Source organism: Gallus gallus, chromosome 7 (genome assembly GCF_016699485.2).
Source record: "Gallus gallus isolate bGalGal1 chromosome 7, bGalGal1.mat.broiler.GRCg7b, whole genome shotgun sequence".
NCBI classification, from domain to species: Eukaryota; Metazoa; Chordata; class Aves; order Galliformes; family Phasianidae; genus Gallus; species Gallus gallus.
Window position 1 is genome coordinate 2876956 of NC_052538.1, and position 20831 is coordinate 2897786.

Consider the following 20831-nt stretch of genomic DNA (forward strand, 5'->3'; position numbering starts at 1 on the left):
CTTGATCTCACACTGCATTTTGCCTCCCCCTTGCTGTGATACAATGAACTGGAGTCCTGAAACGATCCAGAGTAAAAGCTACCACTCTTCTTCTTCCTTAAAAAGAGCAGCATGGAGGCAGAAACAGGTGGGGAGCGAGGTAAAACAGAAGTACCTTTAAGCAGCTCTGCCACAGGAGAAGGCAGTAGAGATCACCATGCTAGGTGTGAAAGCTGGCTTGAGCAGTAGTTGGGAATACAGAGCCTTGTGGGTGATGCAGAAACAGGCTCTGCCTTATATCAGCAACTATATCAACAGCCATTTTGTCCTGTTTTCCCCTCAACAGCTTCTAAGGGAGAAGCTAAGGATGCTCTCCCTCTCCCCTACGTTCATACAAAGCATTGCCTGAACCAAGCAATGTCACTTCTCCAGTAGCAGCATGGATAATTCTCACTCCAGAGCCAGGAAGAAGTTCTCTGAAGCCCTTAGGCAAATGCAGGGGGTACACGAGGGATATAAATACGTTTGTGTTAAAGGTAGAGTGTTTCTGTGTCTGTTTCCAGCTCGTGGCAAAGAGGTATTTGATGGGGGCTATCCTGCTGCTGTCTGAATGATGGAAGGGTTTGCCTGTTCTTTTCAAAAAGGACAATTCTACCTGTCACATATTAGTCACTAGGATCCTTTAATTAATATACCCAGGCTTGCTTTTAAGGTCAGGCACAATCGAGTTCATTAGGTGGGCCCGAAATGTGATCAGCCATTCAAAGTAAGTTAAACTCCGCCTGACTCCTACATTCAGCTGTTGTAGAAGGGCTGGATCCTGAACTGCTCTAAATCAGCTTAATGCCACGGGCTTTACACAGATCAGGCACTGGCTCCAGATCTGACCCCACGTAGATGACTTTTCCAGAACTGAGAAAAGCAAAGCTAAGGATAAGAACAAAAATACCACCCTCTCTTCAAAAAGAAAAAAGGGGGAAAAAAAAAAGTGTGTGGAGAAGGTATAAAGCATCCTTTGATTGATTCAGGAAGATAACAGTCAATGAAGCAGTCCTCTGAGATTCAGCTGTAATGCAGAAATCTATGCTTGTCCCTCTTGCCAAGGTTAATGAGCTCCACGAGTTAAAAGGCCCAGCCATCAAGATGCTGAAGCATCCACCTCTGCCCGCTATGATACTGTATTTGGAGGTTGGAGTCTACGCTGGTCTGAGTGCTAAGTAATTTTCCATCTGTGTTGACAGTGAGTTTGGAAGCTAACACTGCACACCCTCTGAGCCCAGGGAGCCCCTCCAAAACCCCACCGGCCTGAAAATCCCTGTCATTTCAGACACTGCTGGGCAACAATTTTTAGCCTGCCAGTTGAGCCGTTCATCCAGCATCACTTCTCTGGAGCTTTCACTTCACTTGGCTCTTGCATTCCAGTTCTCACCGCAAGACCAGCACAACAGATCGTGGAAGCTGGTAACAACAGTTGGGAAAACTTTATTCTGAAGGTATATAAGGGTGCATTTGAGTTTGCATTGCAAAATGGGAACCGACCTCCAGCAGAGCTGCAGTATAACCCTCATCTGTCTGGAGCAGGTATGTCTGAGGTCATGGCTTTATGTTTCACTGAAAATTTGAGAAAGCACAAATTAAGCTGGGTGACAGTGCAGTTAAGCTGTGGTTCTCATTTATTTTTGAGGCGTATGAGGTCACAAAATGAGAGAAAAAACAATACAAAGCGTGTTCATTTTCACGTTTTATTGAACAGTGCTCCGCCTGCCAGTTCTGCACCAGTCCTGGTGATTTCCTCATCTCTGTATGAACCCTCGGCCACGGTGCTGCCCCATTAGGCTGCACAAACCTCTACACAAAGCAATGCCCAGGAGAAATCCAGGCTCAGACCAGCGTCCCCACTCTGGCATCACACCAGAGAAGCTGGGAGGTGACTCACGGTGGGTCTCAGGTACTACAGGATCCCACTCTCGTGCTGTTTGATTAGCCAACTCCTGCTCTGGAGGCTTTCCAGTCGCCTCTCCCTTTACTGCACGAGTCCCAGAAACAACTGGGATGAACACCTCTTAGCCTGGATGAGCTCCAGGCTCCTGCCAGGAAGGCCGAGCCTAAGGCAGATGAGCATTTCTGTGCATCAGGCTGTCTTCTGATGAGCTGTCTGTGGGGCTGCCCTTTGAGGAGAGGAGGAGTCTTCAGGAATGCTTTCTACTCTTCACTGAAACAGCTTCTTTCAGGTCTGCCTATGCTGCTGTTGAGAGGCGAGCTAGCTGTGAACATGCCAGTTTGGTCGTCACGGCAGCACTATGCCCTTTGGAGAATACCCAGACAGCTCGTGCTGCTTCTGCTTCACGTTGCTGGCTTGGAGGCTGCCCTGAAGCTGCCCTGAAGCTGCCCTGCCCTCAGCCTGAGCCACTCACCAGCTCTCCCCTGGAAAACCAAACCTGTGCCCACACTTGCGCGGGCTGAGGAGCAGCCCTCAAACAGCACAAAGTAGTATAGTGGAGTCAGTAACTTCCACTGTACTCAGTACTTAGCTCATGGCTGGAGCTAAAAAAACAGTGCAGTGGTTTAATGGGGGGGGGGGGAAGGGGAGCTAGGTCCCCAGCTGCTGCAAATTAGTGTAGCATCAGCAAAGGGCTCCAAAGCAGATTTACCCCTTGCAAGTTTCTGGTGCGCTGTCAGCTCAAAGCTACTGAACCTAGAGCAGGTTTTCCAGTTGGGTAGATGTAGTGCATATCAAACTACAGGAAGCAGTAACAAGTGACTCAAATTATCCAGGCTCAGGACAGCTTATAAAACAAAGCCTGCACGTATCCTCTACACAGGTAAGAGGCTGAACGCTGAGAGAACTCAGTGAAATACATTTCTTTTTTTATGCTGCTGCTGCCAATCAGCTATAATGTGATATATATATGATATGCTTTTTAAAATAAAAGATTGCAAAACAAATTTTCAAAGCTGAACAGGAGCGTCCACACCAGTATGCATTCAAGCTTACTATTAAATTACAGTTTTCCATGACATGATCAATGGACTTTGCCAGGTTTAGCATTAAGATAGCAAATAAGCACAAAAGGCAGTGGATTATTTGTCTGTCACTGGAAAAAATGCACAAAAGAGCTATACATAATAGCCTTCACCTATAAAGCAGACAGGTGTAAATTCAGGACAAGGCTCTGGCGTGTCAGTTCCAGCTGCTCTGCTTGCAATCTGACATTAAAAAAAGGAGATTCCACAGCCCATCACATTCACTTCTTGTGGAGCAGCCCAGCTCCTAAACTACCTACTCCCTGCATGGTCAGAAAGAGAATGCTTCAAAGCACATTGAAGGGCAATAGTCTCAATGTTTTATCTTTTGTTTTCCAAGGTCAACTTCCTGTAACTGTTTGTCAGCACCAAAACAAAGAAAAAGTTAAACAGGCAAAGTTACATTCAATAGAAAACTTTCTCCCAGGAAATGGGATACAGAAAATAGCAAAACTTTATAGCACACAAAATACTGTACATATTTCCCTTCTCCCAGCTGCAGCCCTGTGCTTTCAGGAGACACCAGCAAAACCTGCACTTTGTTATTTGAACTGAAACAATGCAACAAAACAACTAGAAATATGAGAGAACTTGGCGTGCCCTAGGAGGATGCATTTACGTTCAGTTAGGTAAACAACGATGAGTTCGGAAGGAGGAGAAAGCAGCTCTGAACCGCTCTTCCCAGTGCAGAAGGATTTAGGCAGGGAACTGCCTAGCTTAGGTTCACAGTTCAAATGCAGGGAACTTGGCCTTGGTTGGCACCAGCAGGTCAGCAAGAAAGTAAATTGTTCCAGCCATTCCTGAGAACGAGAAGAAACAAAGCGCTTCAGAGAGATTCCATGCGGGCATCAAAGTTATCAGTTATTCAGGGAGAGAACGTGTCATGAAGACAGGAAAATGCAGTCTGAAGGAGCTACATCACTTCCAAGGTCTGAGACTACAATTCCCACCAGCTCAGGTTCTTCAGTGGGGAGAGCGTTCTGAAATCGATCAAATGTTGGAAAAACACCTGGGAAGGTATGACAATTTTCCCCACTCCCAGCCCCCTTCCTTGTGCTTCACCTGTCTACAGGCTTAAGAATCTGAATATCTTTGCAAAACTATGGATCCTGTTGTGTTGCCTCAGATCTTCACTGTGCATCTGGCTCTTGCTCCTTGGTGTGTCCCAAAGCTAGGGAGATCTATATTAGCTGAGCAACCAATTCTGTCAGCAATAACTGCTGAGGGCAGATTTTGGGGGAGTCAACGAACCCTACAAAGGTGACCCTACTTGCTCTTCACTCACCTTTGGAATGGAATTGGAAAGCCTATACAGGATTTTAATCCTTAAAAACGCATAGAGACTGAAGAGCCAGGCTGGAAGTTACCTGAAGGCAGACTTTGGCCTGTACCCACTAAAGTCATTCCCTTAAGATGTGTGCAGAATCTGTGCTGGAGGCCCAAGAGGACGAGATGCTCCAAGTGGAGCCCCTGGCCTGTTACAGGAACACTGCTTCTGGGAAAGGGTAGAAACAGCGAACGCTATTTCCCTCCCATTCTTTATGCTGAGTTTTGCAAAGAGTTCAGTGGAACATTTTCCTCAGTGCTGAACTGGCTCATATCCAGGAGCAGAACGCATGCTTAGGAATGGAGGTTTACCTTCAAAGAGAGAGAATGGTGTGTCTGGAGTCCGACAGCCATGTTGACCATAGCTTAAACACCACTCTGCAAACTATGAAAAAAACAAAAGGAACAGCGTTCAGATTTCATTAGGGATGCACCGTGAGATAAATACCACCTTCAACCTCATATTATCCCTTTGCAGAGCAAGGCTCCTGCAAAATATTCCTTCTTTGCAGGCTGTCATACAGGGACTACCCTGCTCAGGGACCGTGCTGGTGGAGCTGGTTAGATCTAGGTCCCTCCTTACCACGCTAGAAATTAGGTTTCAAAGGAAGAAGTTGCACTGTAAAAAGGCAGAAGTGATGAATCCCCTCTACTCTCACACAGGCTCTCACCTTGCAGGCCCTGTACAGGTATTTCATGTTCTGAGTGAGGTTGTACAGTGCTAGGAAAGCATAGGCGTTGCCAGCAGTCCCGTGGCAGAGCCCGTAGCCTTTCTTCAATAGCCCGTACTGCCAGATCACTTCTGCACACTGCAGGGCATCGTTCAGGTACTGCTGCTCCCCAAACACCTGGAGAGACAAGAAACATTCCCCCATGCTGAAGCAATTTCCTCACACAGAGAGCATCCTTGTGTGAGTGGGGAGGCTTGGGTTAATTAGCTCCTAATGAAGTCTTAACACTGTGTGACTCTGCTTTCAAAAGAGGATGTTTTTGATGTGATGAATGGGACTGTATGACCATTACTGAACACACAATTAGCTATCACCATTATCACCTGCAACGAGACACCCCCCCAGAAGGCTGATGGGGATTTTCAGAAATAATTTTTTAAAATACAATTTAATAATTAAAAAAAAAAAAAAGAAAAGCTTTAAAAACGTTCTGTTTCAGTCATTGGTCCCCACAGGGTGGTTTAGTTTTAACAAGCCAGCCTGACTTCAGGCACAGGGGTCCCAACCCCTGAATTTCATCAGGGGTCCTTGATGAAGTTCCACGTTTAGGGGTCCCCAAAGGATATCTGCAAGATTTCTGGTACCTTGTAGGCCTGGAGAAGCATGTAGATAACACCTGGTGCCCCATGGCACCAATGGACAAGTAGGTCTCTGGTATCATCGATGCAGGGAGGGTAATTGCCTGATGGGAATTTGAGCTGGCAGACGTAGTCCACGCTGGGTTTGACTGTGTTGTGCAGCTTTACTTGGCTCACTCCGAGGCCAGGCTGAGAGACAGAAAGCGTTAAAAACAGGAGAATTACCGTTATGTCTCTTCCTAACAGGCCCGAGGTCTGCCTGAAAGAAACAAAGCCAATTACCATCACATCAGTTCTTGCTCCTTGCATGTGAAGTTGTTTCTTTGGCCCGGGCTTTCACAACCCAAATACCTGATAGTCCTCAGGCTGCTCTGTCAGCAACGACTCATTTCCAGTCATACTGTTGCATCCCCAAAAACAAGAGCTTCCCCAAGTGTGTTACACAGCCCTCTAGGCATGAGAAGAAAAGTCTTTTCCTGAAACTAAGCAGACATAGTTTCAAGTACCCAGCTTTGCAGTAAAAAGGTAAACTGCATAAGAACAGTGTTAGGGGTGAATTCCAGGGACGATTCCTAGCACTTAGAGCACAACAGCTGTGAGCTGCTGAGCCACCCCAACTGCCTGTAATGCTGCATTCTCATGGACGTTTCTGGGTAATTGCAAGGGGGTAACTTCACCACTGACCTCAGATGGAAGCAAGGAAGGAGCTTCAGCATCTCCTCTAAATGACACTGCCCCACAGGAGATCTGCACCAGTCTGACCTCCTGTGGCAGACTGCAGTGAGACTTTAATCTAGGGATCACACTGTTCCCAGGATGGTGATAACTTGAGAATTAAAAATCAATACTTGTGCTAAAATACCACTGGAGACATAAGTCCAACATCCTCCTCTCCACATGCTTCTCCCATGGGTTTTTGTGTGTTATGCTTGGCTGGTCCAGGCTCCTTGTGTTTCATACAGCAGAGAAGCATGAAACCTACACAGCATTTTATGGGAGACAGGCTTCCTGAAGGGAAGCCAAGCACTTGAAACCCAGTGCTCTTCCACCTGCTGTGAGAAATCTAATATAAAAAAATCATATTTCTATAAGCCTTGCTATATTCAAATAATCTGCATTGCTCAGTGGGTCCTCTAACTGCTTTTAAAGAAGTAATGCTGTTTTGCCTGGCTTGATATCACCACGAAGCTATTCAGATGCTCCTTCTCGTTCAAAGAAATGAGAAACAGGTGCTATCAGCCCCCACCCCTCCAGGTGCCTCTTACCTGCATGAGATAGTAATAAATCCCAGCCAAGCCATGGGCTGCCCCTACGTAATACTCCTGGTACCACTCGTACATCAGTGGGCTCTTGGTTGCAAAGTTCCTCCTTTTGGCCAGGCTCTCTCCTGAGGCTACAACTGCCTCACAGACCTGTGGATGGGAACAGATGCGGGTGAGGAAAGTACTGCAATCTCGCATCCAGCACAGCAGCTAAGTGAAATAGAAAAAAGCTGTTGTTAATCCTCCATATAAGGTGGGGAGTGTGGCTGAAGGGATGAAAGAGATGCCAATTCAGTGCTGTCTGGGTGTTTACATGGATTTGAGGGATGGGATGAGGGGGGCGTGTAGCACTTCTTCCTCTTTGGAAGAAAATGAGCAGCAGGGAAACCACAACGTGGATTCTCATTTGTTGCCGGAGTTTTCTACATCTACCACTGATTTTTACCTGCTCAAAGGTGAGTGGAATGGGAACAGACAGCTAATAAATCATCAGGCGGCTAATTCAGCCTCCACTATTGAGAAGCCCCAGTACCTGCTGAATGTGACTTTGAGGGATCCTTTCCTCTCCAAAGTGCTTGTTCACAAACAGCAGTGCATACAGATAGCCCATGCGCCCATACAGCAGCTCATCTGGCACTCGTGGATCAACCTTGTGTAGGTGGAGCAGACTACAAAGAAAAAAACACACAACGGAGATGAGAGGACAGCCAAAGCCATGTAAATGAGCAGTGAGACTGGAGTTCTAAAACAGAGTTTATTTCCTAGTGCTGCCTATACCCTAAGAGATACCATGAAAGTCCCTGTCTCAGCTTTCTAGTTACGCCAGGTATAAAATCCCTCCTTCCCCTTTGCTTTCTACTTGGCTCAATGCTTTACTTTGTTCAGCGTTTCACACTGCAGCCATGCTATGCGTATGTACTATTTTAGAGCACTAGCTCTGGGACAGCTACTTGTGGGGAAGTCTGGCCTACAGGAGGCAGTCACCATTACTTCCCTGTGATGTTGCTGGAAATGCAGACCTTTGCCAAAAATGGCTACTTTCAAATCCAAGTATCTGCCTCATTTGGCTGCTCGAGGAATGCTAGAAAGTCAAGCTGGTGCTGTGAGTGCATGGAAAAATCTCAACCTCTATTCTTACAAGTCTTGATAGCAAAGCCCATTTCATTCCATGCCTACAAGGTATGCAAATCAATGCTGTCAGTAAAAGAAGAGGTGCTTGCATGAGATAGAGATCTGGCTAAGAGGTGTGGAGTGAAAGCTGAATTCACTGTTTAACACCAACCCTCTGCAGGACACTGGAGCATGGGAGAACGTTTTCTTTAGGGTGAGTTAAGCAATAGTGAGGACAGTGTGTGCAGCACAAACACTGTAGGCTTTCTGTGGGGCAGCCCCACAATGACAGCTGCTTGGCTGGCACCAACCTTTAGGCCACAAGTGCCCAGCAAGAGTTCTGCAGGAGTCAGAAACTTTCCGTGCCATTTTTCTGACTATTTTCATGTTGCAAAGCTGGTGATATTCCTGTTGTGCTAATGGGGACTGAGCGTTATGCACACTGGCACTTTACAGTTGAGTTCACTCTCAATGCAAGTTTCCTGTTTTGCCTCTCCCCACAGCACCATCAAGGCTGGATGCCCTTCCACGAGCAGCAGGCAGAGATGTGAGTGGTTCTGTCTTCATTTTTCCATTCATCTCCAACAAAACACTCTGAAAAATGCCATCACTGTTAAAACTCGGGCATCAGCAGCTTCAAGGCTGTATCCTCAGCTGCTTCCTGCTGTGGCTGCAACTGGGAAGGGGCTAAAATGAGAGCTGTGTGCGCAGGGCTTCCCTGTCACAGCAGGAGGAACAGAAGAGGTGCTCTGGCAGCCCTTGCTGCTAGGCAGAGCTATGTGCAGTGAAGAAATGAAGCAACCAAATGTCCAGTGTACCCTCAGAGCAGAGAGAGGACGCTGGGCTCGGACTCTCTGTGGCAGGAGTTTCCCTTGGCACTGGTCTCAAAGTAAGCAGAAATATTGAAGGAGAAAGGAAGGAGAAATGTCTCAAGGAGATGGCCTGACCTCATCTCCTCTTGCACAGCTCCTGGGGGAGGTTTCTTACAGATTAAACCCATGAGACAGATTCTGCATCCATCCAAGAGTGGGAATAAGGGGGGTCCTGGCGAGCCCATGTGGCAGGGATCCTGTTCCCAGCTGTGTGGCCTGAAGAAAAAATCCTGCCTCCTCAAGTCTCCTGTCCCCATGTTGAAGGGAAGCAGATGAAGAGGAGGGTTTCCAAGGAGGAGCACAGCAGTTCAGCAGACAGGCTCTGCTTAGCAGCAGGCTGGTAGGAACAGATGCTGTCTGTTGAGGATGTCAGGGAAATGTCAGGTGCAATAGCTAGAATGGATGGGTGAATAAACAGTTCCACCCTTGCTAGAGATTTTCAGCAGTATGGATGTAAAACCTTCTCTTAGTGGGGAAATCTGGAGTAGCTGGAGCTACTATTCTTCCTTTCTATGCATTACTGCTTCTGCCTCTAGCTGCCTTCCTAGCTATGTTTATCAGGGGAGTTTCTGCTGTTTTAGATACGTGTAGCAGCACTGCACAGCATACGTACAGTAGGAGATGCTTGGTGTGTTGCCACGATGTGTTTCTGAGATGTGAGGGTGTAAACTGAGGGCCTGAAAGCCACTGCTCACACATCAGCCTGTTGTCCCAGCTGCCAAAGAACCACTATTTTCTGGACAGAGGGAAGGGGAGGCAGCAGAGAGCAAGGTGGGATTTTTGTACGCCCTGACTCTTTGTAGCTGGAACAGAAGTGCATTTTCTCCACACTTGCACTGCATAACTTAGCAACTCTTCTGCAACCAGAAAGCATATCCAAGGCTCACTTAAGAGTTTGGATCAAGGGAGCTGTTTCTCAAAGAGAAATACTTCCTTTTGAAAGGGAGCATGGTCGGGCTAACTGCTCTGGGAATTGGTAGCAGAGTAAGGACAGTTTAACTGTTTCTTCCAGAAAGACCCATTTTTCTTTCAGAGGTATGAAGAAACCCATTTCCAAGGCTCTGCCCTTATTATGCCATTAGATGGCAGTGCAGGATTAATCACCTTTCCATTCTGGCACAAAACTATAGGGAGAACGGGGGGGATGCATGAGGGGGAGATCTACAGCAAGAAAACATTAATTAGGAATTTTTTTACAGCTTGGGGCTTATGTACTGACTGAACTGGCTGGTAATGTTTGACAGGTTAGTTCCCTTGTTATTAGCAAATACATTCATTATAGTGAGATTCACCACTATGACACAGTATCAAGCAAAACTCAAACCACATGAGTGGTCAAAGGGAGTTCTGTCTTCAGACTGACCATATCTGTGTAAATGAAAAGTTGGTCTTAAAGGAGTGGGAACTGAATCTCCATGCCATACGGGCACCTCAGATACCCACCCATGGCATTTTTAATCAGCGTTATGCATCACGCGCTCATGGCTGCTTTAAGGGTGTTGGTATCATACTGAAGTGCCTCTGGTTTTGTCTTGCTGGTGTGCTGACCACTCAAAATAGCAATTCTATGCAGGGCCCTTTCTCATTTTCTCAATATCCCTTGAGCAACAAAAGCTTGCAACTGCAGTCTCCCCCCATCCTCAACTGTTTTTTCCTTCCTCTGCCATATGCTGATCTGATTGTCAATGCTGCTTGTACACCCTCTTTTTTTCTTAAGTATCCAACAAAAATACATTTGGAAACAGTTGAGGAAAGGCAGGAAATAGAAATAAATGAATCATAACCAGCTGCATTCAGCACTTGAAAAGGATGCTGTCGATCTTAGCTTTAAGTCAAAGTCAACGAACAAATAGCAAGTGGAAGCGAGCGACACATTTCTTCCTTCCATCAAAATGGATGTCAAGCTGAAATTAAGGGCTCTAAAAAAATCCCAAACCTCACCTTAATTTTTTCGTAAATGTATTTATTTGGGCATTATTTTTCCCTTGTGTTATCTGAGTTATTTCTATTATCTATTTCTAAAGTGGCAATACCAGCTAAGGAACACCCTTTGCTCCCCTGCCTGCAGCCACACACGTTTGTCCTTAAGCTAGATGCTTCTTCAGGGCACAACAAGTTTGCTCATCTTGTTAAGTTCTCTGAGATTGTGGCAAAATGTATTGGGGTATAGAGGAAAGGGCCTGGTACAAACCCAGACCAGTTGCAGAGCAAGTGCAGAAGGAAGAGAAAGGCATAACCACGCGTTTTACCGAGTGATGCAGTCTTCTGACTGCTTGTGGTTCTGCAGTTTGTGGTAGACGACCGCAGCCACTGCCAGGGGCCCAGCATCTCCACACAAGAAAGTGATGGATCGTCTTGTCAGACAGCTCAGGCTCTTCTTCACGTACTCATGGGCCACGTGGAGGTATGCTGGGTCTCCGTACACATCATGCAGGTGCAAATACAGCACAGCAATGCCTGCAAAAGGAAAGCAAGTTTTGTAACCACCAGAGAAGTTGACTTTTTGTGTCCTCTTCCCACTACACAGCGTGGTTGCTTTAATACATTGAAAAGCCTGGCCCTCAGCCTCACTTAAGTCATGAGCCTTGCAGACCTCTTCTTGGGTATGTGCAGAACATAATGCCCAGCAGCACCATCCATAGATTCTCCTGCTTTCTGACCTCCTCCTATCTCGTGGTGCTTCTGAGTGGACTGCAAGTCAACAACTGGTAGCGTATGACCCAGGAGGACCTGGAGGCTAATGGAGCTTCTGCTATATAGGTTACATACCGTTTTAGTAGTCAAGAGCAAAAGATGAGACCCAGACAAATACACCTAAACCTATAAACCAGACCTGGGACTGGTCTGTAAAACCCCAAACACCAGAAAACATCAGGCAAGACAGGACTTGTAGCAGAGCATGCAAGTTGTTACCCTGTCTCAATTGCTTTTTCCCATGCCAAGAGGTGAAGGGCTGGGTCCCTTTACTTGGATCAGATGAAAAAGTGACACACCTTCAGCACTGGGAAGCAACACCCTTGAGGCATCGTGCTTAGCTTTCTTCCCCACTCACTGGCTCCCACGGAGCAGCTCCCAAGACCTACACAACAGACTGGTGCACCTTACAAAAGCAAACAGGCTGCCAGACTCTCCTCTGCAGCACACTGTTCACCAGAGCAGCTCAGATCCAGAGTGGAAAGAGCAACCTGGAATGCTAGAGAAAGCCCCATTGTTAGTCTTGGGATGTTTTCAGCAGGGTACAGACAGCTACAAAAGCAACTCTAAGATGTCACATTAAGCACAGTCCTTTGACTCTGTCTGCCCTGTCTTCATCCAGCTCTTAAAGCTTCTAGTATGTAACCGCATTCAATAGGTCTTCCACATTCAAACCATCCTTCTGATCTGGAAAGCGCCCTCAAACGTGCACTGGAAAAAGTTACTGGCCTATAAGCCTTTAAAAAAGCTAATTTCATCCCTTATCAATAACCACTTCTAAGAAGTCACAGGTCTTGCATTTAAGTCGAAATTAATTGAGCCAATCCCTGCAGATTTTGATGTTGCAAGGAGGTGGTGGTGTAAGAAAAAGCATGCTGCAGAATTACTTTCTGCAGTACTGAGGACAATTTTAAACTTAGATGTCTTTCTCATTTTGCATGGGTAATCTTGAAAGCTTCGTGCTACAGACAATTCAATTTCACTTGTACATTAAGGGCAGATTTCCATTTCCTGCTGAAGTTAACAACCTTGTCCTCTCACCAAGCAGTTCAGCATTAGTATTTCTGAGAGAGAAGCTCAGGTGCATGATACCGTCATTCAGGTTTATCAGGATGTGAACGTGAAGCCCTTCTTTAAAGGGGAGCTCCTCTTCCAGCCAGCAAATCTAAAGTTACTCTCCTCGATTTATTGAGCACCTAGCACAGCCTCTAGACTCCTAACAGATCTGATAGCTGTCTGAGCACAACTTGCACTTTCGAGTTACCTGCTTTAATATACACCTTTTTGCTTTGTAAGTAACTTCTATTCCCACGGCCATTGTACCACCCTAATTATGTATATAACTACCATGCCAAGACTGCTGCTAGGACTAAATGCTGAGAAAGTAAATGTCTCAGCAGTGTTTTCCACTGACTTCTCTGCCTTTCCTCTTGCAAAACATTCCTTGTTCCCTTTCCTCCCCAGCTCAAGTGCTCTCCAGTGGTCAGTCTTTTGCAGAAGATCCCAAAAAGCATTAACCTATATTAGGGAATGGGAACCAGACCTTTGCTTTCCCCAGTCATTTATCTCCTCGCTTTATCTTTAAAAACCAAAAGCTGTAGGAACTGTATCTAAAGCCAATTTTTTCAACTCATTCTTAAAGGAATTCACACTCCTGAGGTGATCAGCAGAGCACAGTGCAGTGCTGCCTTCAGCCAGTTGCTTGCTCTGTTGCTGCCTGTGAACCCAGGAGGGAAATCCAGCAGAGGAGGGCAGGACCGTGCATGCAGCTGTGCGTGCAGGGATACAGGATGCAGTCACCTGCGTAGGAAATGGACCTTCTTTCTCTGCAGTTTCTTCAGACTTCATTTTTTTTTCTCTTTGCAGCGTTAAGATCTTGCTGTACAGCCACCTGTACATCAGGCATCACTTGGTGGTGCAGGACTGTGGTCAACGTGTGTGCTGATGACAGTGTATCATTTTAATAGGGCTCTGATGACCAAAACTGCTGTCTCTAGCGTGCAGGGAGCCAATGCACTGGAATGTGAACTCCTGAGATACTTGCTAGCTGCAGGGAATCAGGAGGCAAATACCAGTTCTGTGTATCTCACATCAAAGCCTGTTTATTTAACATCTCCATCTCTTGCCATCCTGTATAAGAAGCGTTACGGATGCAGAGGAATGCTTTGTGTTAAATATTTCTCCTCTGTGGGAGGAGATTTGAATGCATGCACTGGACATGAATGTATTTGCAGCAGCCAACTAATGCCAGTGGTCCTAATTTCAGCATCCATTACCTCCGACAGAGCAGAGAGAAGATAAGCTCTTGCTCAAGAGCTAAAGCACTGCAAGAGGCTGAAAAGAGTCTCCACCATATGACTGTTCTGTTGATCAAACAGAAGAAAAACCACATCTTGGCTTCCCCTCAAGTTCTTTTGGTTGCACTACCATCGCAAACAGTTCCGTCGGTGGGAGAACAGCAGCAGCAAGGCAAAGCTTTTTCCTCATGCTGAGCAGAATGGGTTAAAGTGGTGACAGCTCCACTGCAGTGTTGACAAGACCAGCAGGGATGCCCATTACACTGCTCTGAAAGTGCCTCCTTATCGACCAGGAGATGAGCCCCAGTGTGGTCCTTTCACAAAGGTCACCAGGTTCCCACAAGAGATTTCTGGGTCGCTGCTAATGTGGATCAGTTCCAAACCCATCATCTACAGTAGCAAAGAAAGAGCTCGGAGACCTTACGTTGACCCAGAGAAGTAAGTCAGCCAGCACTCTCAAAGCAAGACATCAAGGAGTAGGGAGAAGTGGAAACTCATCTCTGCACACTGCAAGAAAACCTGATGGTTTCTTGTGGGAAACTCAATGTCATTTTGCTGAGGCGTGGCATAGAAGTTACAGAATGGGGTGGAATAGCTCTACTGCCCAGCTCAAAGGATAACAAGCATCTTTTCTGGTGCAGAGGTATGGATATTACCTCACACTCACTACTGCATTCCAAAGCCATTTCTGGTGGGTTCTGGCAGTAAGTGGGCCCTCTCCCTTACATAATGCTTCAGAGAGCACACCACCCCATCGTCTTGGAAGGACACAAGAGGCCACCAGGGATCAGACTCAGGAGCTTCCTGGCTTTTGTAGCCAGCAAAGAGGTGGCAGTAGTGACGTCAAGTCTCTTGGTTCTTTTCCACCATCTGCCCTTCTAGTCTAGGTAGCCTTTGGACCAAGGCTTCCTGCCCTCTGAGAAATACCAGCACACAAACAACCCTTGGGCATCCTCATGCTGATCTGTTTGAAAATGGATGAGACCATCGTACTTGTGCCAGGACTTGAACCGTTTCTGACTCAAAATTAGCTTACAGCAGTTTACTTTCCCTCAGTCAATACTCCGATAACAGCGAAACAGATTAAGACCATAAAAGCTTTTGCAGCTGTCTACCTAAACTGATTAAAAGACAAAACGGAACACAAGAGCTGAGCCTGGTATATACCCAGGCACATTCCAGGCTTTGCCTACAGGGCCCCGATCTCTATGGGGAACTGAATGAAATCATAACGAGCTGATCCAAATGTGTTTTGAGGCCATTCAGCTGTATGCTGGATAATCTTGATCCGAGCACACTGTCTCTGCCTCTGAGCTGAAAATGCAAGTCCTTCCCTTCCTCTGCTCCAAGTCCACGTGCCAAGAAGCTGTGGCTTCTCTGGCACAAAAGCAAGCGAGGGGAGGAAAGGCTCTCAAGTGTGTTGGGAAAGAAAAAGGCACCGAAGTAAAGTGCCAGCATATGCTGTGTATTACTGGGTGTAATGTGGTATGCTGAAGTACGATGCATTTCACGCAGAGTTTACGCTAGAAGAGGCACATTTCAAATCTTTCTTATTAGTGGCCACAAGAGTGCGGGTTGATTTCAGACTGCTGGGCAATGATTTACATGAGAAGATGCTCAACAAGCCTTTTCTACATAAGCAATTAAGGGAAGAAGCTGCTGTCTTGGCCCAATTAATTTGCTCTCTGGAAACCAGCACTGAATAAATTAATACAGCTAGGATTAGATAAGAAATGTGGGTGACTAAGATACAATGTAATATCTGCAAACTTCACTTCTCCGGCAGGGACCCACAGGAAAACTGCCCCCAGGCTTTTTCTAATCCTATTAGCCAAAGCAAGAAGGTTGTATACCCAATGAGAAATGATCCCAGGGTAGGAAAAAAAAAAAAAAAAAGGAAGAAATTAATGTTCTCCCGTGCTGGAATTCAACAGCAGCATGCTTGCATTTCTTATTAACTGCTTTGGAGTACTCTCAGTGCCTGCCTACCTTACTAAAATTTTTGAGCAGCCATTTCTGACATTGCTCTCACCAAGCTGTGACATTACCTCAGCAACAACAGTGAACGCTGTTTTCCCAAGCAAACTGCTGGCATTAAGTACCACTGTATCCAAGCACAAGCCATGCTCAGACTATAACATGGAAAGTTGCCATATGGGATTATAGCATAGAGGTTTAAAAAAAAACAAAACAAAAGCTGTGGCAGCAAAAAGTCTTGCAGCAGCCACACAAGTACCTGCCTATCCCAAGATGCCTCCCTAAAGCCTGGCACAGTGTAGAAAAGCTGACAAAGCACACAGCAGAACCCAAAGACGATGATGCAGAGAAAGGTGTATCCTCCCTGGCTCCAGGGGAAAGGAATAGGGTGGGGAAGGTAGGGCATGCTCCCAAAGAAGGAAAAACAGGTTGAAAATGCAGAACGGGATAGAGACGAGCTCCGGGAAGCTTTGCACTGAAGAGTTTGACTGAGTAAGGTTTCCACCTTTAGTTGTGTTCCCTCCAGCAGATGCTGAAGCAGAGCTGGCCCTGGCTGAATGGAGGGGCACTGCCTGGGGAACTGCCTGTCAGTGTCAAGATAAAAATCAGCCCAAACAAAAAAGATGGACATGACTGCGGGCTTTCAGCTTACCACTGCCATTCGCTACTGCTTACAGGGAAACGGCCTGCTGGCCTGCTTCACAGAAAAGCAGTTTACTTGCCAGCACTCTTCCCACAGCTAGATTCGGAGCCAGTCTCTTCAAAGGCTCCACGATTTGCTCCCAGGCAGATGTGTTTCAATCCTCCTGTTGCGGAGGTTTGGCGCTATTAATGAAGAGAAGACCCAGCCTCACCTCTGTGCTCCTCCTTTGCAGTCTGAGTTCTGCTGCCAAAAACGGGGACTCCACAAATAAGAGCCCCTCGGCTTCACAGACCGTGCAAGGGAAGCGCCAATCACGACACACGTTTACTGTGGACACAGTGAAGGAGCGAGTTGGACTTGGCCTGACCTGGAGGACGGCTCCAGAGCCATCCAGCCCCATTCTGAGCAGGCGGCCCGTTCGCACGGCGTGCCCGCGGTGCTGCCCTACCTGCCCAGCCCGTGTAAGCCGTGCAGTCCTGCGGGTCAGCCGCCTTCAGGCCCCTCTCCATCTGCTGCAGCAGCTCCCTTATTTTGTTGTTCAGACGCTGCGTGAACTCGGGAGTCAGCTGCAGAGAACGCAGAAACACCGAAACCAACGTCAGCAAACGGGAGAAGGGCTCGGGGCCAGCACAGCTCCTAGCGCACATCTGAGAAGGGCTGCATGGAAACTGGTAGCCCGGCAGCGGGCTGAGATCGCAGGGCCGCGCTGGAGAAAGACGGCCGAGCTTTAAACCACGCAGTCACCCCAAGGGGGCCGGAGGTACCTCAGGGCCCCCTGCATCCCTACTCACCCGGCCGGACGCATCGAAGTACGCGGTGCCCAAAGACTTGTCGTAGTCCGCGTACGGGTTGGGTAGCGCCCGCTGCGCCATCATGGTGCCGCCGCGCGCCGCCTCACCTCACCTCGCCCCGCCCTGAAAGCCGCCGCCGCCGGAAGGCCGCGCCGCGCCGCCCCTCCACAGCGCTGAGAACTTCGGGCGCCATTTTGGCTCCTCCTGCGGGGTTCGAGCAGTGCCGTGCTGTTGTCCCTGTGGGAATTCAGGTTTCCCTCTGGCTGGCCCTGCGGGTTTGCTTGCTAACCTGCCCACACAGAGCAGGGAATGAAGGCAGGCAATGAGTTTGCGAGGGAAGCTGCTCCCACGTTCCCTCCTCGGTTCCAGTCAGCTGGGGTGTGAGGGTGGGAAGGCGCGGGCGCCATGCTGGTGTGCTCGCAGCGTGTGGAAAGGGTCGTGCTGGATTGCCTGGGGAAAAATAAAGGTGAGCAAGTTATTCAGAACGCATCTAGAGGCTGGTTTTGTGTGGAAACAACCCGAAAGTAAACGGATGAAATGGTTAGAAAGCAGGCTCAGCTGGTCTTCGGTAGCAGCCCCAGCCCGCAGGTTGTTCTAGAAGGTTCTCCGCTTCGGAAGCGGCTTGCCGCAAAGGCGGGAGGGGCGTCCCAAAACCTGTGTGTGAGGGAGGGAGGAATGGAGCAGAGTACGGTCCTGCTCCACGGCATCGAGTAAAGTCACATCCTTACTAAATTTAATCCTGGTCGCTGGCGCTCTCTGGTAGGTTGCTTGCATCCCCGTGGGTCCTGTGGTTATACGCGTAAAACTCATGTTTCATGGTTCTCCCTCCCTGAAGATGACCTCAGGATGCCTGATTGTCTGCACCTTCCTCATCACCATGAGGATACAAATCCCAAATGTCTGCCATGCTTCAGCCTCCTCCTGGTGGGCATCGTGCAGAAACACCTCCTACCAGAGAGAAATGGTTCCTCCTGCACTGCCCTTCGCTGCCAGCAGGCGTCCTTCAGCTTTGTAAGCTCTCCTACCACAGCTCTGCAGTCAGCAGGTGCTCTGGGTGGAGATGCCCTACAGAGTTAGGAACGTTGGACATAGTTTCAGTTGTAACACTACGTATAAAACAGTGGTAAGTTTAGAAACATGGCTGTTTTTTTTAATATTGGAGTTATGGCTCACTGTATTTGGTCTCGGCAAACAAAACTGACATTAAGAGAGTAAACCTTCGTGTCTTTCTGAAGTTAAAAAGATTTGCTTTTTGAAGGTAAAGCAAGTGTTATATCTTGGCTCTATGATGACAGAATTTCTCGTTTTTAAAGGACATCTGGAAGGAGGAGAAGTGTCCTTTTTTGTTGTTGTTTTTTGTTTTGGATTTTTTTCCCAATATGCTGTAAGCATGATTGCAGATTACATTGATTATTTTCTTTTAGCAGCTTCTGTGGGGAGATCAAAGCCTTAGTATCAGTCACAGAAGCTGAACTAAGCTAGTCAATGATATTGATAGTGTATCTGGAGCAAACCTCACCTATATCCTGCCTGCGTTTATGGGGGTCAGGTATTAAGACAAGTGCTCAGCAAAACCCAATCCTGACTCTATGCACACACCAATGTGGGCTTTGAGCAGTGATTAGCATCCAGAACAAAGGCCTCAAAGATGTAGTAGATGCTTCTGCAAAAATGTCAGCTTTCTGCTCGGTTGTTATGAGGAAGGGGAGAGAGAAGTGAGAGCCCTGTTAGGTATTTTGGTGGCTCACTTGCTTCTGAAATACTGTGTTTACATTTCATCCCCAGAAGCGTGGCCAAACTAAGAGAGGTACAAATTAGAGAACTAATCAGATCAGAAATACGCTGTGCAACGTGGCTTATGCACAAGCACTAAGTAGTCAGAGTAGGGCTGTTCAGACTAGAGAAGAGACATTGAAAGGGGGTTCTGGTAGATGCCTGTCAAGTCTTTGAACATTGTCACACGCGTAATGGGAGAAGGTGATACACCGGCTTTCAAAGCTAACAGACATCAGCTGAAATGACTGGGAGCAGCCTTCAGAAGTGAAGATTATTCATGTAGTTAAGCTGTGGCAGGTTGTTAAGGAAGAAAGTAGCACTGTGGCTATGCAGAGGAGGCTCCTGAGCTGCAAGCCTCTGGGATTTAGGGGTTTGTTGCTGCATGCATTCACTAGCACACTGTGTGTCTGACACATGAAAGCTGGTACTAGAGGGTTTGGGGTATCCCTCGTGCTATGTGTGTGTTTCTATTTTGCTTTACAGCGCTCAGTCTGGGTAGAGCAGTTCCTAGGCTATCAGCTTTGTAACGTTGTGTCTCTGTGGCAGCAGCAGCAGCGTCTCCCTTAAGCTCCCGACACATCCCTGCTCTTTTAGGGCTCAGCCGCTAGATGCCCCTGTCTCACAAGCAGCAAATCGGAGGAGACTGGCTTTGCGGTGGGAAAGCAGCTAATGCACTGCTTCGTGGGAGCGCTTGGCTGCTTTTGTAGGTAGTAATGAGCACAGATCAGAGGTTCTGTACATCAGAGCCTGGGGAAATGCATGTTGCAGTTCTCTGTGACATTTTGCCACTTCCTCCTCTCTGTAGGCTGTAAGGTATCAGCCTCCAATGTACCCTTCAGCTGGTGTGGGAATCCTTCCTTTCTTAGTAGAGGGAGGAGTGAGAGTTTGGAGAGCAGACCTGGATGAGAAGAGATCAGTAAGGGCTTCTTGTGGGCAGAAGCAAAGAAAACCAGACAGGAAGCTGGTTTGAGCTCTCTGCTTCAGTGGTGAGGTCAGTGTAAAATACATCTGCAAGACAGTATGTTTTGCTGTGATTTTAATAGACTCTGATCTCTGGACAGGGCTGACATCACGTCAGGTTTCTTTTGCTCTTCTGTAATGATTAAAGCAGTTCTGCAGAGGGCACTTGCTTCTTTAATGCTGTCTTTAGAGCTCAGCGCCAGGTTTGGATGTGATCTCCAACGATAATATGGACGTGGCTCATTGCTCAGCTTGACTGTATTTGACATCTGTCTGCACCCGTGTTCACCTTTGCACGTCTGGAAGGTGCGCAGTGCCCGAGCGTGACTGTTGGCTTGTTTGCTGAGCTATGTGAGCAGCTTGGGTGGCAGTGAGCAGGGTCTTCATGACAATGAGCAATACGTTTAGGCTTAACAGGTGATCTGAGGTCTCTGAGTAGCACCGAAGGGACCCAGTTGTTTCATTTGGTGGACTCTGGTAGTACCTGCTACCTCATTCTTTCAGGGAAACTGGGTAGATGGTATGTTTCAGTGCTCTCATACCTCAGGGCCTAAAGAGAAGGCAGCTGGCGAGGAAGGAGAGATTCCTGATCTGAGGCAAAGCCAAAGCAGGTGGTGCAAAGTCTCCTGCTGCCCGGAGATTGGCTATGATAAAATCTGCAGCTCAATTTCAGCCCCAAATGTTTTCTCTTCCTGTAGCTTACAGAGGCTCTTACAGCTGCTCTTCCTTCCTGCAGGTCATCAGTAAGTCACACACCTAGGAGAGCCATGTATTCATTAGCATTGCTGAACAGTCTCCGTGCTGGTAATGG

The 20831-nt window shown here is 47.4% G+C and overlaps 2 protein-coding genes across 12 annotated transcripts in view; one reads left to right on the forward strand and one right to left on the reverse strand.

Moving 5' to 3' along the window:
• CPS1 (carbamoyl-phosphate synthase 1) overlaps positions 1–20831 on the forward strand; it is a 177872-nt gene that overhangs the window by 39463 nt on the left and 117578 nt on the right. For 6 of the 11 annotated variants that reach the window (XR_005861268.2, XR_005861269.2, XM_040703531.2 and 3 more), the window contains exon 1: positions 17438–17750. The exons of 1 other annotated variant lie outside the window; for it this stretch is intronic. The gene's annotated coding sequence lies outside the window, so the exon portion shown is untranslated. Of the gene's footprint in view, positions 1–17437; positions 17751–17913; positions 18044–20831 lie in introns of those variants that run through there. 4 more of the 11 variants (NM_001397316.1, NM_001045841.2, XM_040703529.2 and 1 more) reach the window with 2 other exon arrangements.
• Positions 1708–17403, reverse strand: LANCL1 (LanC like 1). The gene is made up of 9 exons (NM_001031245.3): positions 17285–17403; positions 16942–17059; positions 11132–11339; positions 7433–7568; positions 6904–7050; positions 5645–5827; positions 5001–5177; positions 4642–4714; positions 1708–3803 (listed from the first exon to the last, which is right to left on the reverse strand). Exons 1-9 carry the CDS (start codon positions 17366–17368, stop codon positions 3727–3729), a joined length of 1203 nt encoding a protein of 400 aa, NP_001026416.3. The 5' UTR covers positions 17369–17403; the 3' UTR covers positions 1708–3726.

Coding starts and splice junctions, on each gene's coding strand:
- LANCL1 (NM_001031245.3), bottom strand. CDS start 17,368: ATGATGGCGCAGCGGGCGCTACCCAACCCGTACGCGGACTACGACAAG. Junction 17,060..17,284: donor ACTTCGATGCGTCCGGCCGG/GTGAGTAGGGAT, acceptor CGTTCTCTGCAG/CTGACTCCCGAGTTCACGCA. Junction 5,178..5,644: donor TGCTTCTCCAGGCCTACAAG/GTACCAGAAATC, acceptor TTGTCTCTCCAG/GTGTTTGGGGAGCAGCAGTA.